The following is a 15,184-nucleotide window of genomic DNA, read 5'->3' on the forward strand; positions in this document are numbered from 1 at the left end:
ACTAAACCCAAGAGAATGGACCATTTTTATACTTACCCGACAACAAAGAAGCCAAATCCATCCAAATGCCAAGAATCCATGACTTGTAACTCATTCTTAAACACAATTTCTAGCCACCCTCTATGTTCTCCAGACACAACAAATGTTCCATAAACAGTCTCCGGTAGGCTACTGTTCGCCGGAAATTTATCGATATCGTAAACTCCGGAGCCATTGAGGTAATAATCCGCCAGTTTTAATGGTGTTTGTGGTGTGGCATAAGAGACATTATTAATGGCATAATTTATCGTGCCATTCTTATAGTTCACTGAATTTTGTAGAACAAAAGTTTGTGACAATGTCACATTTGATACGTTAAATGACCCTTGTGGATTAGGCCTTGCTGCTCCTCTTGTCAAATTCCACCTGCAAGAATCAGTTTTTACAATTAAACTTGGAACGTATCATGTAAATGGGATTTTTTTTTTTAACTTGCTTGCCCAAAAAGAAAAGGAAATTCAACTTCCAAATGGAGGGAAATATTCAAAAATAGCCATTTCAGGATTTGTAATTGATAAATAGTTATATAATCAAAAGTCACTGGAAAAATAGTCAATTGATTTCGAACTTAAGAAGGTGAAACACCATCACTATATCCTGGACGAAATCCAGGATACTATCATGGAGTTTCACCTTTTTTTAAAGTTCAAAATCGATGACAGTGTCATGCATTTAAAAATCATGACGATATCCTGGATTTTTCACTTGTTTAATTTCAACGAATGTTCAAACACTGGCTATTTTCTTAAAACTGAAATGAAAAATGGCTAATCCTTACAATTTTATCCAATTAGATGTTGCAACTAGATGGCCCACCTGATGGATCTAGCTTGATTGATGGAGAATTTCACATCAAATGATTCAGGCCCATTTGGAATAGGCCCGTCAACAGGTTTGGTAGAGTTCTCATAGTGCAACACACCAACAACCTCTAGTGTTTTGAGCTGAGTAGAATTAGCCATTTTTGCAGTTGCAACTATGTAATAATCAGCAGCATCTTGATCAGCTGTGACAAGAACAGAATATGATTGGCCCACGTGGACGTCAAGAGAACTTAACCAAATTTGATTGGTGTACGAGCCTTCGGTCTCGACCAATAGCATGCTATGATTTTGGATTCGAAAATTGAAACTCCATTCACTTCCCACGTTTGAAATCCTCAATCTATACGTCTTTTCTGAAGTTCAATTAGAAGATTGTCAATATTTATATATTCTTTTGCACGAAATACTTGTGTGTGAATGATTGCAATTCAAACTGCAATATCACAATACTGCAAGTTTCAATTAAACATTATTGTGCTCCCTTGTTAATTTTTTGTTTGTGAGCGTGAGAGCGAGAGAGAGAGAGAGCAAATATTTTCGTCAGTAAATAACCTTTTCTTTTGTTCGGTTTGCAACTTATGAACCTTTTAGACTATGGTCTAAAGATTCTTTATGAGCAAACTGAAAATATTATGAAAACACATTAAATCATGGTGTAAAAATTTATTAAAGTCTAATGTTTTCTTATATTTGCACAACGTTTAAAAATATGGACATAATCTAAATAGTGATCTAAAAAAGGGATATTTGCGTAACTGAGAGAGAGAGAGAGAGAGAGAGAGATTGGGCTTATTACCTTGATTTACTGTAAAGGATACATTGGTTTTTGCTTTGGGGTCCAAATATGAGCCTTTCCCATTCATAAGCATCATGTTTGGACTTTTATTGTAGCCCTCGTGTGCCAATTTGTCTCTAATAACCTATTCATTTATTCATAAGTCTAAAATAATTTCAACAATAGCATACTAAGTGTGATTTCACAAATGAGATCTGGGAGGGTGGGGTGTATACAAACCTTGTAGGGGTAGAGAAAGTCTAAATAATTTAATTTAAAAAAATCCAAAAAACTAAACGGGAAAAGTATAACTTTTGGTAAGAAAGATGAAATGTGAATTTTAAATAATATTACTTTTATTAATTTTAATTGTTGAAGAGATAACTAAAACAACAACAAACCTAGTACGATCCCTCCCATTAGGTAGGGTTTGGAGAGGACAGAGTATATCTTACAAATAAGATTATTTACCTTGTAGCTATCTTCATACCAATCACCAATGAGAAGATCAAAATCACCATCTGGATCTGCAAATGGGGTTTGGACCACGACCCGATTATCAACTCGAATTGGGCCGAATGCTCCACCGGCCTTTTCGTAATTTATGGATGGGAAATAGAAGAAGCTTCCAATTTGGTCTTTCAATTGAAACTCATAAGTCCAATTAGTATTGGGCTGGATTGCACAGTTGGTTCCTGAAACTCCATCTTGCCATGAGTTGTGCCTTTGTTGGATCCCATTCCTAGTTGGCCCATTATCATCATGGTTAATTTTTCAACAAGAAAACTGGCCGAAGTGCATATATACTGTTATAAAACTACATAATTGGAAATAAACAAGAGAAGCAAACTAATAACTTTGTAGAAAGGAGGGAGAGATTGTATTTCACTTCTTGTTAATTTCTCTTAACAAATTGAGAACTTAACCATATATTTATAGAGATGGTAAATATCTTGATGAAGTCATCAATGACAACACCAAGAGTTAAAATCAAACTTGTGTTGCTTCATTTTCTTCATTTCATACATGCCACCAAATGTACATGTACCTACTCTTATTTAGGACATGTGGAAAACCTAGACTATATGGACATTCATATATATATATTTTATAACACTCCCCCTTGGATGTCCATTGATACATAATATGCCTCGTTAAAACCTTACTAGAAAAAAACCTAGTGGGAAAAATTCTAGTGAAGGAAAAATAGTACATATTTCTAATAATATACATTTTGGTTGCCTCATTAAAAACCTTACAAGAAAAACCCAGTGGGACGAAACCTTGTATGGAAAAAAGAGTACAACATGTATTAACTCCCCCTGATGAGAACTTCAGTCCAAATATTTGAGTCTTCGCATTCCAATCTTGTGCACCATCTTCTCGAAAGTTGCGGTTGGTAGAGACTTGGTGAACAAATCAGCCATATTATCACTTGAACGAATCTGTTGCACGTTGATATCACTATTCTTTTGGAGCTCGTGTGTGAAGAACAACTTTGGTGAAATGTGCTTTGTCCTATCTCCTTTTATGAATCCTCCTTTCAATTGGGCAATGCATGCTGCATTATCTTCATATAAGATTGTAGGTATTTTATCACATTTCAAACCACACTTTTCTCGAATGAGATGTATCATTGACCTCAGCCACACAACTTCATGGCTCGCTTCATGAATAGCTATTATCTCAGCATGATTTGATGAGGTAGCCACAATAGACTGCTTTGTAGATCGCCAAGATATGGCAGCGCCCCCACAAATAAATACATAGCCTGTTTGAGATCTAGCTTTGTGTGGGTCAGATAAATTCCCTGCATCTGCATAACCAACAAGATTGGGACTGCAATTGCTAAAATAAAATAATCCCAAATCGATAGTCCCCTTTAGATACCTCAATATGTGTTTAATTCCGTTCCAGTGTCTCCTTGTAGGATCACAACTATGTCTCGCTAACACATTAACTGAAAATGCTATGTCAGGCCTTGTGGTATTGGCAAGATACATTAGTGCACCAATTGCACTAAGATATGGTACTTCTGGACCAAGAATTTCCACATTCTTTTCTTGAGGTCGGAACGGATCTTTATTCGCATCAAGTGATCGAACAACCATCGGAGTACTTAATGGATGTGCTTCATCCATATAAAATCGTTTCAACACTTTCTCTGTATAGGCAGATTGATGGACAAAAATCCCATTTGTCAAATGTTCAATTTGCAAACCAAGGCATAATTTTGTCTTTCCAAGATCTTTCATCTCAAATTCCTTCTTTAAATAATCAATTGCCTTTTTGAGCTCTGCAGGAGTTCCAATAAGGTTTATGTCGTCAACATATACAGCAAGTACAACAAACTCCGATATTACTTTCTTTATAAAAACACATGGGCAAATTGCATCATTTTTATAGCCTTCTTTTAAAAAATATTCACTAAGGCGGTTATACCACATGCGCATGGATTGCTTTAAACCATTAATAGATGACGTGCCTCGTTAAAACCTTATTAGGAAAAAACCCTATGGGAAAAAGTCCTAATGAAGGAAAAAGAGTACACATATCTAGTAATACGCTTTGAGAGCTGCCTCATTAAAAACCTTGCCAGGAAAACCCAAATGGGACAAAACCTTGGTCAAGGGAAAAAGAGTACAGTGCGTATTTGCTCCCTGATTAAAGCATCACATAATTCTTGACGATGGTGTGTGATGAGTCGTGAAATTACGCGATATTCGACGCTAATTCCTTAAGCTTTTGTGACTCCTTAAGCACTTGTTGTTACTTTTTGTGTTTTTATGTTGTTTTGTAGGAAAAGATGTCCGGAGAGTATAAAAGAGCAAAATGGATCAAAATGGACCAAAATGGAACAAAATAGAGCAAAACAAGCCAAGTAGCTGAAATGAGTGATCGGAAGAAACTAAGTGAAAAGAAAGTCAAAAAGAGGTCAAACTGGACATTTTTGCAAAACTGTCAAAACTGGACAGTTTTGCAAAAACGGGACAGATTTGCAAAACTGTCAAAAGGGGACAGTTTTGCAAAACCGGGCAGAATTGCAAAAACAGAAATATGGGGGCAGATTTTGACATTTTTTGGACTTGGAAAAATTGGGGGGAGCTACAAAAGAGAGGCTAGGGCAAAACATTTTCCATCTTTGGTCATTTTGCAAGTTTTGGAGGCTAGGGTTTTTCTACAATATTGGAGGAGAAGATTGGAAGCACTTCAATGAGATATTTCTTAATCCTTTCTTCAATTCCTTGTTTTGTATTGCATATCTAAGTGTGTAGTATTTATTCCATTACTTGAATCTTGATTGTGAAACTATTCTTGATTAAAGTTTGGATTGAAACTCTTGTTTTGCTTATGTATTGAATGATTTTTATTGCTATTGAAGTGGGTCTTTGTTGATTTAATTAATTTCATTCTTGAATGTTTCCAAAGGGAGTAGCTAACCCTAGGACTCACCCATTTACTTAGATTGAGCTTGGAAGAGGAAATCTAGGTTGGGAAAGACTAATTAACAATAATTTGGGTCATTAAACTCATCTAATAACTTGAGCTCGGAAGAGGATAGTTACTTGAGGTTAAATTGATTGTACCTAATATCACACTCTAAGGCTTGGAAAAGCTTAGAGTGAAATTCATTGATTTGGTTGGAAGACTTTCAATGAGATTTTAGATATCATTATCTATCAACACAAATCCGCTCTTAGTTGTAAAATCGTAAAATACGTTGGATCGTTACTTGAGTGTAATCTCCTATTATCCATGCTTGTGGCCATTGATCATTTTACTCGCTTTCTAGGTTAGTTTACATTTCCGCATTAGTTATAATTTTCTCAAACAAAAACCAAAATATTATCTATCGTTTGGCTTTAGCGTAGTTGGTGAAAGTTCCTTACTTTCTTAATCGCCTAGCACATTGTTCCCTGTGGGATCGACCCCGACTCATAGTTGGGTAAATATATTGCATACGACCGTGTACACTTTCTCTTTGAGGAGTGTATTTGGACGTTATCAAAATGGCATGTGCTAGCACATTATATTTTGGAACTTTATAAAGGAAGTTGGAATAATTGGGGAAACTAGTATGCAAAGGAAGGAGTGTTGTTTTGAAATGAAGAGGAAAGTGGACGAAAGGTTTTGTGTAGTGTTCAAGGAGGGTGTAGTCACTTGTATCCCAAATACTTATCCTACCCTTCCCTAAGCCTACATTACAAGCTTAAAAAGTCCCTATGTGATCTCCAACTAAATGTTCTTGAGTTAGTGATGATTGAAAATAAGGGCAAGCTTATGGTGTGATATTTGTTAGCACTAGAATTTTTTTTGTTGAGTGTGAGTGACTTTGTGTAATTGTCCCTTGTGTTGTTGTTGTGAATACAGTGATTTTGGGACTTTCTTTCTTGTGAGGGCATATGGATTACGATAGATTGGTGATGTTGAAAAATCCAAAGTTGAGTCAACTGAGCATATCTAGTAAGCTAGTAGTTTTGAGTCACTTATTGAGACTTGAGTGTTGTTGCTTGATAGTTTTATATCTCTATTGCATTCTTGAAAATTGTATTTTGAATGAGGGAGTTATTTGGTTGAAGCTTCACATGCTTGTAGCCTAATTGTTGGTACCAACCAAAGTCATGTTTTTGTGCTTAAAATGGATCCTCATTGAGATTTTTGTTTTAGTTTGCTTGAGGACAAGCAAAGACTTTAAGTTGGGGGTGTTGATGAGTCGTGAAATTATGCGATATTCGACGCTAATTCCTTAAGCTTTTGTGACTCCTTAAGCACTTTTGTTGTTACTTTTTGTGTTTTTATGTTATTTTGTAGGAAAAGATGCCCGGAGAGCATAAAAGAGCAAAATGGATCAAAATGGAACAAAATAGAGCAAAACAAGCCAAGTAGCTGAAATGAGTGATCGGAAGAAACCAAGTGAAAAGAAAGTCAAAAAGAGGTCAAACTGGACATTTTTGCAAAACTGTCAAAACTGGATAGTTTTGCAAAAACGGGACAGATTTGCAAAACTGTCAAAAGTGGACAGTTTTGCAAAAACGGGCAGAATTGCAAAAACAGAAATATGGGGGCAGATTTTGACATTTTTTGGACTTGGAAAAATTGGGGGGAGCTACAAAAGAGAGGCTAGGGCAAAACATTTTCCATCTTTGGTCATTTTGCAAGTTTTGGAGGCTAGGGTTTTTCTACAATATTGGAGGAGAAGATTGGAAGCACTTCAATGAGATATTTCTTAATCCTTTCTTCAATTCCTTGTTTTGTATTGCATATCTAAGTGTGTAGTATTTATTCCATTACTTGAATCTTGATTGTGAAACTATTCTTGATTAAAGTTTGGATTGAAACTCTTGTTTTGCTTATGTATTGAATGATTTTTATTGCTATTGAAGTGGGTCTTTGTTGATTTAATTAATCTCATTCTTGAATGTTTCCAAAGGGAGTAGCTAACCCTAGGACTCACCCATTTACTTAGATTGAGCTTGGAAGAGGAAATCTAGGTTGGGAAAGATTAATTAACAAGAATTTGGGTCATTAAACTCATCTAATAACTTGAGCTCGGAAGAGGATAGTTACTTGAGGTTAAATTGATTGTACCTAATATCACACTCTAAGGCTTGGAAAAGCTTAGAGTGAAATTCATTGATTTGGTTGGAAGACTTTCAATGAGATTTTAGATATCATTATCTATCAACACAAATCCGCTCTTAGTTGTAAAATCGTAAAATACGTTGGATCGTTACTTGAGTGTAATCTCCTATTATCCATGCTTGTGGCCATTGACCATTTTACTCGCTTTCTGGGTTAGTTTACATTTCCGCATTAGTTATAATTTTCTCAAACAAAAACCAAAATATTATCTATCGTTTGGCTTTAGCGTAGTTGGTGAAAGTTCCTTACTTTCTTAATCGCCTAGCACATTGTTCCGTGTGGGATCGACCCCGACTCATAGTTGGGTAAATATATTGCATACGACCATGTACACTTTCTCTTTGAGGAGTGTATTTGGACGTTATCAGTGTGACAAATCTTGTATACCAACTTATTATATCTTGAGATTGACAGAGCTTTTATCATATCTGTCAAATGATCATTTGACGAACTGGTTGATGATCTGCATCTTCCTTTCTCAGATAGAGTTGCATCATCGCCGTATAATATTGTTGCAATCAGGACAAGTACATCATGACTTGCTTCATAATCTGTTGTTGTCTTTCTATGATTTGACTGTCATGACAATAATCCTTTATGGAAATAGATAACACATCTGGATTGAATTCTTAAGTCGATAAGATGAATGCCCTGTATGTCCAAAACACTTGACAATATTGGTTAGGACAAATACATTCATGTTAGGGCTTTCATTTGCAATATGCAGTTGATCTATTTCAATAACTCCATGTTGGAGTAAATTATATCATGCCTGTAGTTATATCAAGATATATAAATGCATCAACTGCACAAATATATGGTACTTCTGGACCATTTCAATTTTCTCATTTCAGCAGATATAATCAAGTGTTTTTGGAAACTCTTCAAGAGCTCCAATAATATTCAAGTCATCAACTTGCATAATAATATGAAAGGTTCTGATTATCATATAGAGACAAGGGTAAACATGATCTTATTTGTACCCTTCGTCAGTAAATATTCATTAAGGCGATTTCAGTACATCAGCCTTGATTCATTTAATCCATTTAAGGATTTTAAACAAGTTTCCCAAGAATTTGTATATGCTTCAGGCATTTTGAATCCTTCAGAAATTTTCATATAAATTTTGTCAAGTAAGCCATATAAGCTGTGACAACTTCCATCATTATAAATAATGTGACATTTTCTGATGTTTGGACTGCTGGCCCAATAAACATTACGTTTACCAAGATGCATCATTTTACTTGGTAATTATTTCCACATCAACATGCTTTAAGTGACGTAGAAATCAAATCCTCACAACCTTATACAATATTGCACGCTATATTGTATCAAAATACTGTCGACAAGATATCATGTTGTATCGGTTCGCAATTCGACATAACTTACTGAGATCTCATCACTTCATTATTTTCAGGTACCTGAACCTCTCATAAGGTTTCATGAAGTATTATGTCGACGGCTCTTCAAGAGCATTTTGCCTCCTTATTATGATCATTTGATCCTCTTTTTTTTTCAAGGATTATTATATTTGGAACCGATTGGTCTACCATGCTCCATGCATGTTGTAGACTCTGTCCTTCAGGGACATTAGGAGCATTTTGCAGATGAAATATGAAATAGTTGGGTCAGCAATTGCTTCCAGCATTTGACTTGAATTATCTGAGGATCATACTGATGATAATTCACAACATATTTCTTAGCTGCTTATTCTCTCCCCTTTATTTTAGTGACATATGTCCCCATTTTCTTTGGGAAAATCCATCTGTGTGCATCATGGTATATCCATTAATCATGTACCGCACATCAAATGCTAAAAGATGGAAATATCTAGTTCCTGACCCTGAACCAAATATGAGGGGAGAATTTATCAAAATTTATTGATCTGAAGCACACAAGTGCTGTTGTATGCAATATATCATATCTCAGACCAACATCTGAAACTCTGTTCTCATAAGCAATGATTTGGCTGTATTATGGAGGCATCTAATGCCAAACCAACTTAGATATAAACCAGCATTATCAAGATGATTGTCTTAATTACATATTCTGAAAATTGTGCTTCCAACTCAATCATTTTGAGCAAGCAACTTCGTAAATGTCAAATTGCTAGTTGACAATAAACATACATGAGACCGTCTTATAGATGCATCTATTTAAGACATCACATTACAGGTGAAGGGGCCCACATTCACCTTTTATATTTTTCAGAATTTTGGGGATTCAGTCCCAACATTAGCTGGTGTAATCAACTTATCATGAGAACAAGCAACACAAACAAATTCTTGAAGAATCTTCTAGTTCTTCAATATGTTTTTAATACTCAATTAGCACATCAGATTTAAATCAGGACGATCAAAATGGTCTTGTCAACTGATAAAATTATCTGTACCCGTAAACTTCAAGTTTACTATGACGAGTGCTATTTCTTTTAATAAACTTCTGGTTTACTATTGCATGAAATTGTATATCAATAAACTTCTGGTTTATCGTGGTATGTGATCTCATCATGCTCGGGTAACATTTCACTTGTGTATTTCTTACCCATAGTAACTTGAAGATATTTAATATTCCAATCATTTGTAGTCTCAATATGATAACCATTTTTATTGTTAGTAAACTTCAGGTCTACTACAGTGTTCCGATCGTACCAATTACGATCTACGATGAATGGTATTATCATATATAACATCTTCAAGAGACTTCAATTTATTTATCATAATCAGATATTATTTGGACATTGCTAGTGTCATGATACTTGTAAATAAATAATTAGCTCTTCTGGAGCCTTTGGTCATTAATTTCTATTACCAAATATTTCTTATCCCTCTTTTATCCCCTCACAAAAACAAGTTATCGATTAGTTTACTTCTGGTACCATGAAAACAAATTTCTGAGTTTGCTACTTCTAGAGTAGATTTCTGAGTTTACTACTTCGGGAGTAAAGCATAGAATATTCAGAGTATTACTTCTCAATTATTCTACTTCTTCTGGAGATGATTCGTATTATTTTCACAACCAAATGCACTTTCATATTTATAGGCTTTACTACATACTATTACATTCACTTCAGGGAATGAACACGTATTTGCAACATTTATCAAATTTTCTCATTCTTGAGGAATGAAATATAATCATTTGAACGTGCCTTAAGCATATCAAATAGTGATAGCTTATAACCTCTTTTAAGATACTGCTACTTCAGGAGCAAATTGAGCTATACATATGATGTAGAGAATTTTTTTTTCTAACACATCTTCAGTTGTAATCACAACAAAGCCAACAAAATATTACCACTTCCGATGGTTAATTTTCTTTCTTCAATTTCTGCCAGAGCGTAAGCTTGTATATGCTCATATTTATAATCAAGTTATAAATCCACAAAAAATAAACAAGGTAAAGACGTTACCTGATGAACGTGGCTAGATTATAAAAAGGATGTTTGATTTTTATTTTTTTGATCCTCATGTAAAATTCAAAGAATCTAGCTGGAACACATCCAACAATGAGCATGGCTCTAGTTTGCTGGAATGTTTGGTGCTATATTTCTTGTACCGGGCCATCCTTCTACCCAATTCTGACAAACTCATGCTGATGCATGGCAGGACTATATTTTGAGGAGTATCACCATGTCACCTGCAGATCACTAGCACAATACACACATCTTACACATAAGAATTAAATAGATACGTAACTGGGGGTGAAATTGTCCACCAATAAGGACCTTGACTCATCCTTATCAAAAGAGGCACCATTAGATATAAAATATAGAGAATATATTTCTCTCCAATCTCACGAAATTGTATCCAAATAAAACTGTACATGCATTACTAGACTAAAACACGTAATTATAATCATAGGTGATGGACATATTTATTCAAGCTCAAAGGAACCAAAGAGCATAAGTAATTAATACTTATCTTATAAATAGTAGAAGGATTTCATCATTGGCTGAATTTTGAGTTGCTTCGATCTTTCTAAAGCACATGACCAATATGGCAGAGTCTCGTGCTGATAACGTGTTATAAAACTACATAATTGGAAATAAACAAGAGAAGCAAACTAATAACTTTGTAGAAAGGAGGGAGAGATTGTATTTCACTTCTTGTTAATTTCTCTTAACAAATTGAGAACTTAACCATCTATTTATAGAGATGGTAAATCTCTTGATGAAGTCATCAATGACAACACCAAGAGTTAAAATCAAACTTGTGTTGCTTCATTTTCTTCATTTCATACATGCCACCAAATGTACATGTACCTACTCTTATTTAGGACATGTGGAAAACCTAGACTATATGGACATTCATATATATATATTTTATAACATATACTTGATTTTGGGATCATATTTCAGCTGTATTTATAGTGCCTAAAAGTTCAGACACATATAGCTAGAGTTTTGACTGAATTTCAACCATATTGTCTGATCAAACTTCGGTCATATGTAATTCTATTTAATAAGCATTCATTATTCATTAGTAATTCTTAACAAATGTTAAGTAACCTGCAAAAATATGTCAAACTACATTTTTAGTGCTTGCTATAAGTTTAAGTCAATAAATGTTTTAGAGCTTATATTATACACACTAATGATATTAAGTACACAATCATGCATGACACTTTTAGGTATTACAGGTAAATATCGATAGAGAATATTACTAATTGTTAACCTGGTAAAAAGAATAACAAATTACCTACTAATATAGGTTAATCTACATTAATAGGATAAATAATCTAGCTATATATATTAGCAAATATAACCTAAATTCTTTTTATTATCTTCAGTGTAACATCGGATATACTTTAACTGGATCTCAACCAATGATAACCTTCACTCTGGTTTTTTAAACGGCAAAAACGATAACGTGTGGAATTAATGGATTTAACAAAAAAATAAAAATAAAGGACAACAAGAACTTAGGATTGTACGTAAAAAATAAGTGCCGTCCCTGGCAAGGTATTGATGTTGTTATTGCGTTATAATTTTTTCCTAGGGTTGATGTCTTTTCTTCATGTGTAAATACAAGAAGACGGAGTCCGGAGCCAAAATGGCGTATTTTTGCAGCCATTAGCCCAAAATAGTATGCTTTTTTTTTTAGACCAAAATGAGTATTTTGTTGAATAACCAACGAAATACCCACACACACACTGTTCCGGTGCTGAATAAATTGTTGCATTTCGCTACACATGTAGCGAAATGCAACAAATTATATATATATATATATATATATATATATATATATATATATATATATATATATATTTTGCATTTCGTTGTGCAATTCACGAAATAGGTTTTTTTTTTTTTTTTTTTTTTTTTTTTTTTTTTTTTTTTTTTGCAATTCGTGAAAGAAACTGTGTGTGCATGCAATTGACCTCATTTTTTAGTGAATTGCATATGCTCTTTTTTTTTTTTTTTTGCAATTCGTGAAACTAATGAAAAATTTTGTTTTTTTTTTTCTGCATTTCGTGAATTGGTCAACGAAATAGTTTTTTTTTTTTTTTTTGCATTTCTTGAAATTAATGAAAGAAACTGTTTTTTTTTTTTTTTTGCATTTCGTGAATCAATGAACGAAATAGTTTTTTTATTTTATTTCGTTCATCTAAAAACGAAATTGGAATATATATATATATATATATATATATATATATATATATATATTTCGTTGATATACCAACGAAATAGGATAAAAAAAATTATTTCGTTCATATAAAAACGAAATTTGAAAATATATATATATTTTTTGCATTTCGGTTATATTCCAACGAAATAGGAAATTATAATTTATTTATTTATTTTGCATTTCGTTTATATTCCAATGAAATAGGATAAACATTTTATTTTATTTTTGTATTTCGTTTATATAAAAACGAAATAGGAAAATAATTGGAATATTTTTTTTTTATATTTCATTCATATATCAATGAAATAGGATAAATATATATATATATATATATATATTTTTTGTATTTCATTTATATAAATAACATACCTATTTGCATGTACAAGAAAAAATATCAACTCATAATTACACCAATTAAAATCACAAAATTCAAAAATAATATAGTTTTTCCTTTTTTTTGTAAAATCCACTTTTTCGTGTGTTTTTTTTTTTAAGTTTCCTAAAATAAAATTATGAAAATATAATTTTTTTAACTTTATAAAAATTTATGATAATTTATAAAGTGGATTTTTTTAAAACAAGCGTGTTTAAAAAAAAAATCTAAAATAAAGTTATGTTTTGATTAAAAAATAACACGCTTGTTTTGTTTGGAAACTTTAGGTTTAAGTGTTTTATTTTTTAATCAAAACATAACTTTATTTTGAATATAAATCTAATTCAATTAGATAAAAACATAGTTAAAAAATATAAGAGAAAGAGTAGTTATAAATTGGTGAAAGAGTAGTTGTAAATTGGTGAAACTTTAAACAGTCATAACTTTGCGCTCGGATATCCGATTTATGCAACAAAAAAAAAATTGATTTTGCATATTTTTCCGAGATCTAGCAGCCAAACCGCCGTACGGGCCGATTTTCTAGAAAACCTCTTTTTTCCCTTCCAATTTTAATTTCCCCCAAATTGGCTGGAAATTTTCAGTTTTCTTTACTTATAATATGATGATGCGCAATAGACTTCAACATAAAAATTTCAGAGTAATGTAGCTGTGAATGTCAATTTCACTTATGTGGTTTCAATTTTTGAAAATAAAGCTGACTAATTTTCTCGACATATAGGATAAAACTAATTTTTTTTATTCTATTTCGTTTTTTAATACACGAAATGCAAAAAAAAATATATATAATTTCTTATTTCGTTGGTATATCAACGAAATACAAAATAAATAAATATATATATATATATATATATATATATATATATATATATATATATATATATATATATATATATATATATATATATTCCAATTTCGTTTTTAGATGAATGGAATAAAATTTAAAAAAAAACTATTTCGTTCATTGATTCACGAAATGCAAAACAACAAAAAAAATTAGTCTATTTCTTATTGGTCAACGAAATAAAAAAAACAGTTTCTTTCATTAATTTCACGAAATGCAAAAAAAAATGTCTATTTCTTATTGGTCAACGAAAAAAAAAATAAGTCTATTTCGTTCATTGATTCACGAAATGCAAAAAAAAAAAAAAAAAAAAAAAGTCTATTTCGTTGACCAATTCACGAAATGCAAAAAAAAACAACAAATTTTTTCATTAATTTCACGAATTGCAAAAAAAAAAAAAAAAAAGAGCATATTTCGTGAATTGCACAACGAAATGCAATTCACTAAAAAATAGGTCAATTGCATGCACACACAGTTTCTTTCACGAATTGCAAAAAAAAAAAAAAAAAAAAAAAAACCTATTTCGTGAATTGCACAACGAAATGCAAAAAACAAAAAAAAAATTGTTGCATTTCGCTACATGTGGGTATTTCGTTGGTTATCCAACGAAATACCCATTTTGGTCTAAAAAACAAAACATACTATTTAGGGCTAATGGCTGCAAAAATACGTCATTTTGGCTCCGGACTCCAAGAAGACGTTTAAACCAATTCATCCTAATTGACTGAGTCAAACTCTAGTAAGAATATTCTCTTCATCTTCCAAATTACAATTACAATTTGAATATTACAAATCACTTCCTTTTCCACTAAGTGATTGCTTAGGGACCTTAGCGTACGATCTGGGTTGTTTCCCTCTCGACTTTGGATCTTAGCACCCGCATTCAAGCCCAAGCCCATGGAGCAGCTTCACTTTCAATCTTTCCCAGGCGAACATGAAAAAAAAGGGGATTTTTTCGTTTAGTAAAGGGACAAAAAAAGAAGAAAAAAGAAGATGGGCTAGATTCGAAAAAATTCTACCGACCAAGCTGACCTTCTTGTG

The 15,184-nt window shown here is 32.6% G+C and overlaps 1 protein-coding gene across 1 annotated transcript in view; it reads right to left on the reverse strand.

Annotated features, from left to right (window-relative positions):
• Positions 1 to 32: 32 nt before the first annotated feature.
• The window catches only part of LOC132612691 (monocopper oxidase-like protein SKU5), a 24,140-nt gene continuing 8,988 nt past the window's right edge, over positions 33 to 15,184 (reverse strand). Inside the window, exons 2-5 of the mRNA XM_060326801.1 lie at positions 2,110 to 2,380; positions 1,660 to 1,783; positions 856 to 1,216; positions 33 to 405 (exon numbers count right to left, since the gene is read on the reverse strand). Coding sequence (XP_060182784.1) covers positions 33 to 405; positions 856 to 1,216; positions 1,660 to 1,783; positions 2,110 to 2,380 — 1,129 coding nt within the window. The remainder of the gene's footprint in view (positions 406 to 855; positions 1,217 to 1,659; positions 1,784 to 2,109; positions 2,381 to 15,184) is intronic.

Source organism: Lycium barbarum, chromosome 10 (genome assembly GCF_019175385.1).
Source record: "Lycium barbarum isolate Lr01 chromosome 10, ASM1917538v2, whole genome shotgun sequence".
NCBI lineage: Eukaryota > Viridiplantae > Streptophyta > Magnoliopsida > Solanales > Solanaceae > Lycium > Lycium barbarum.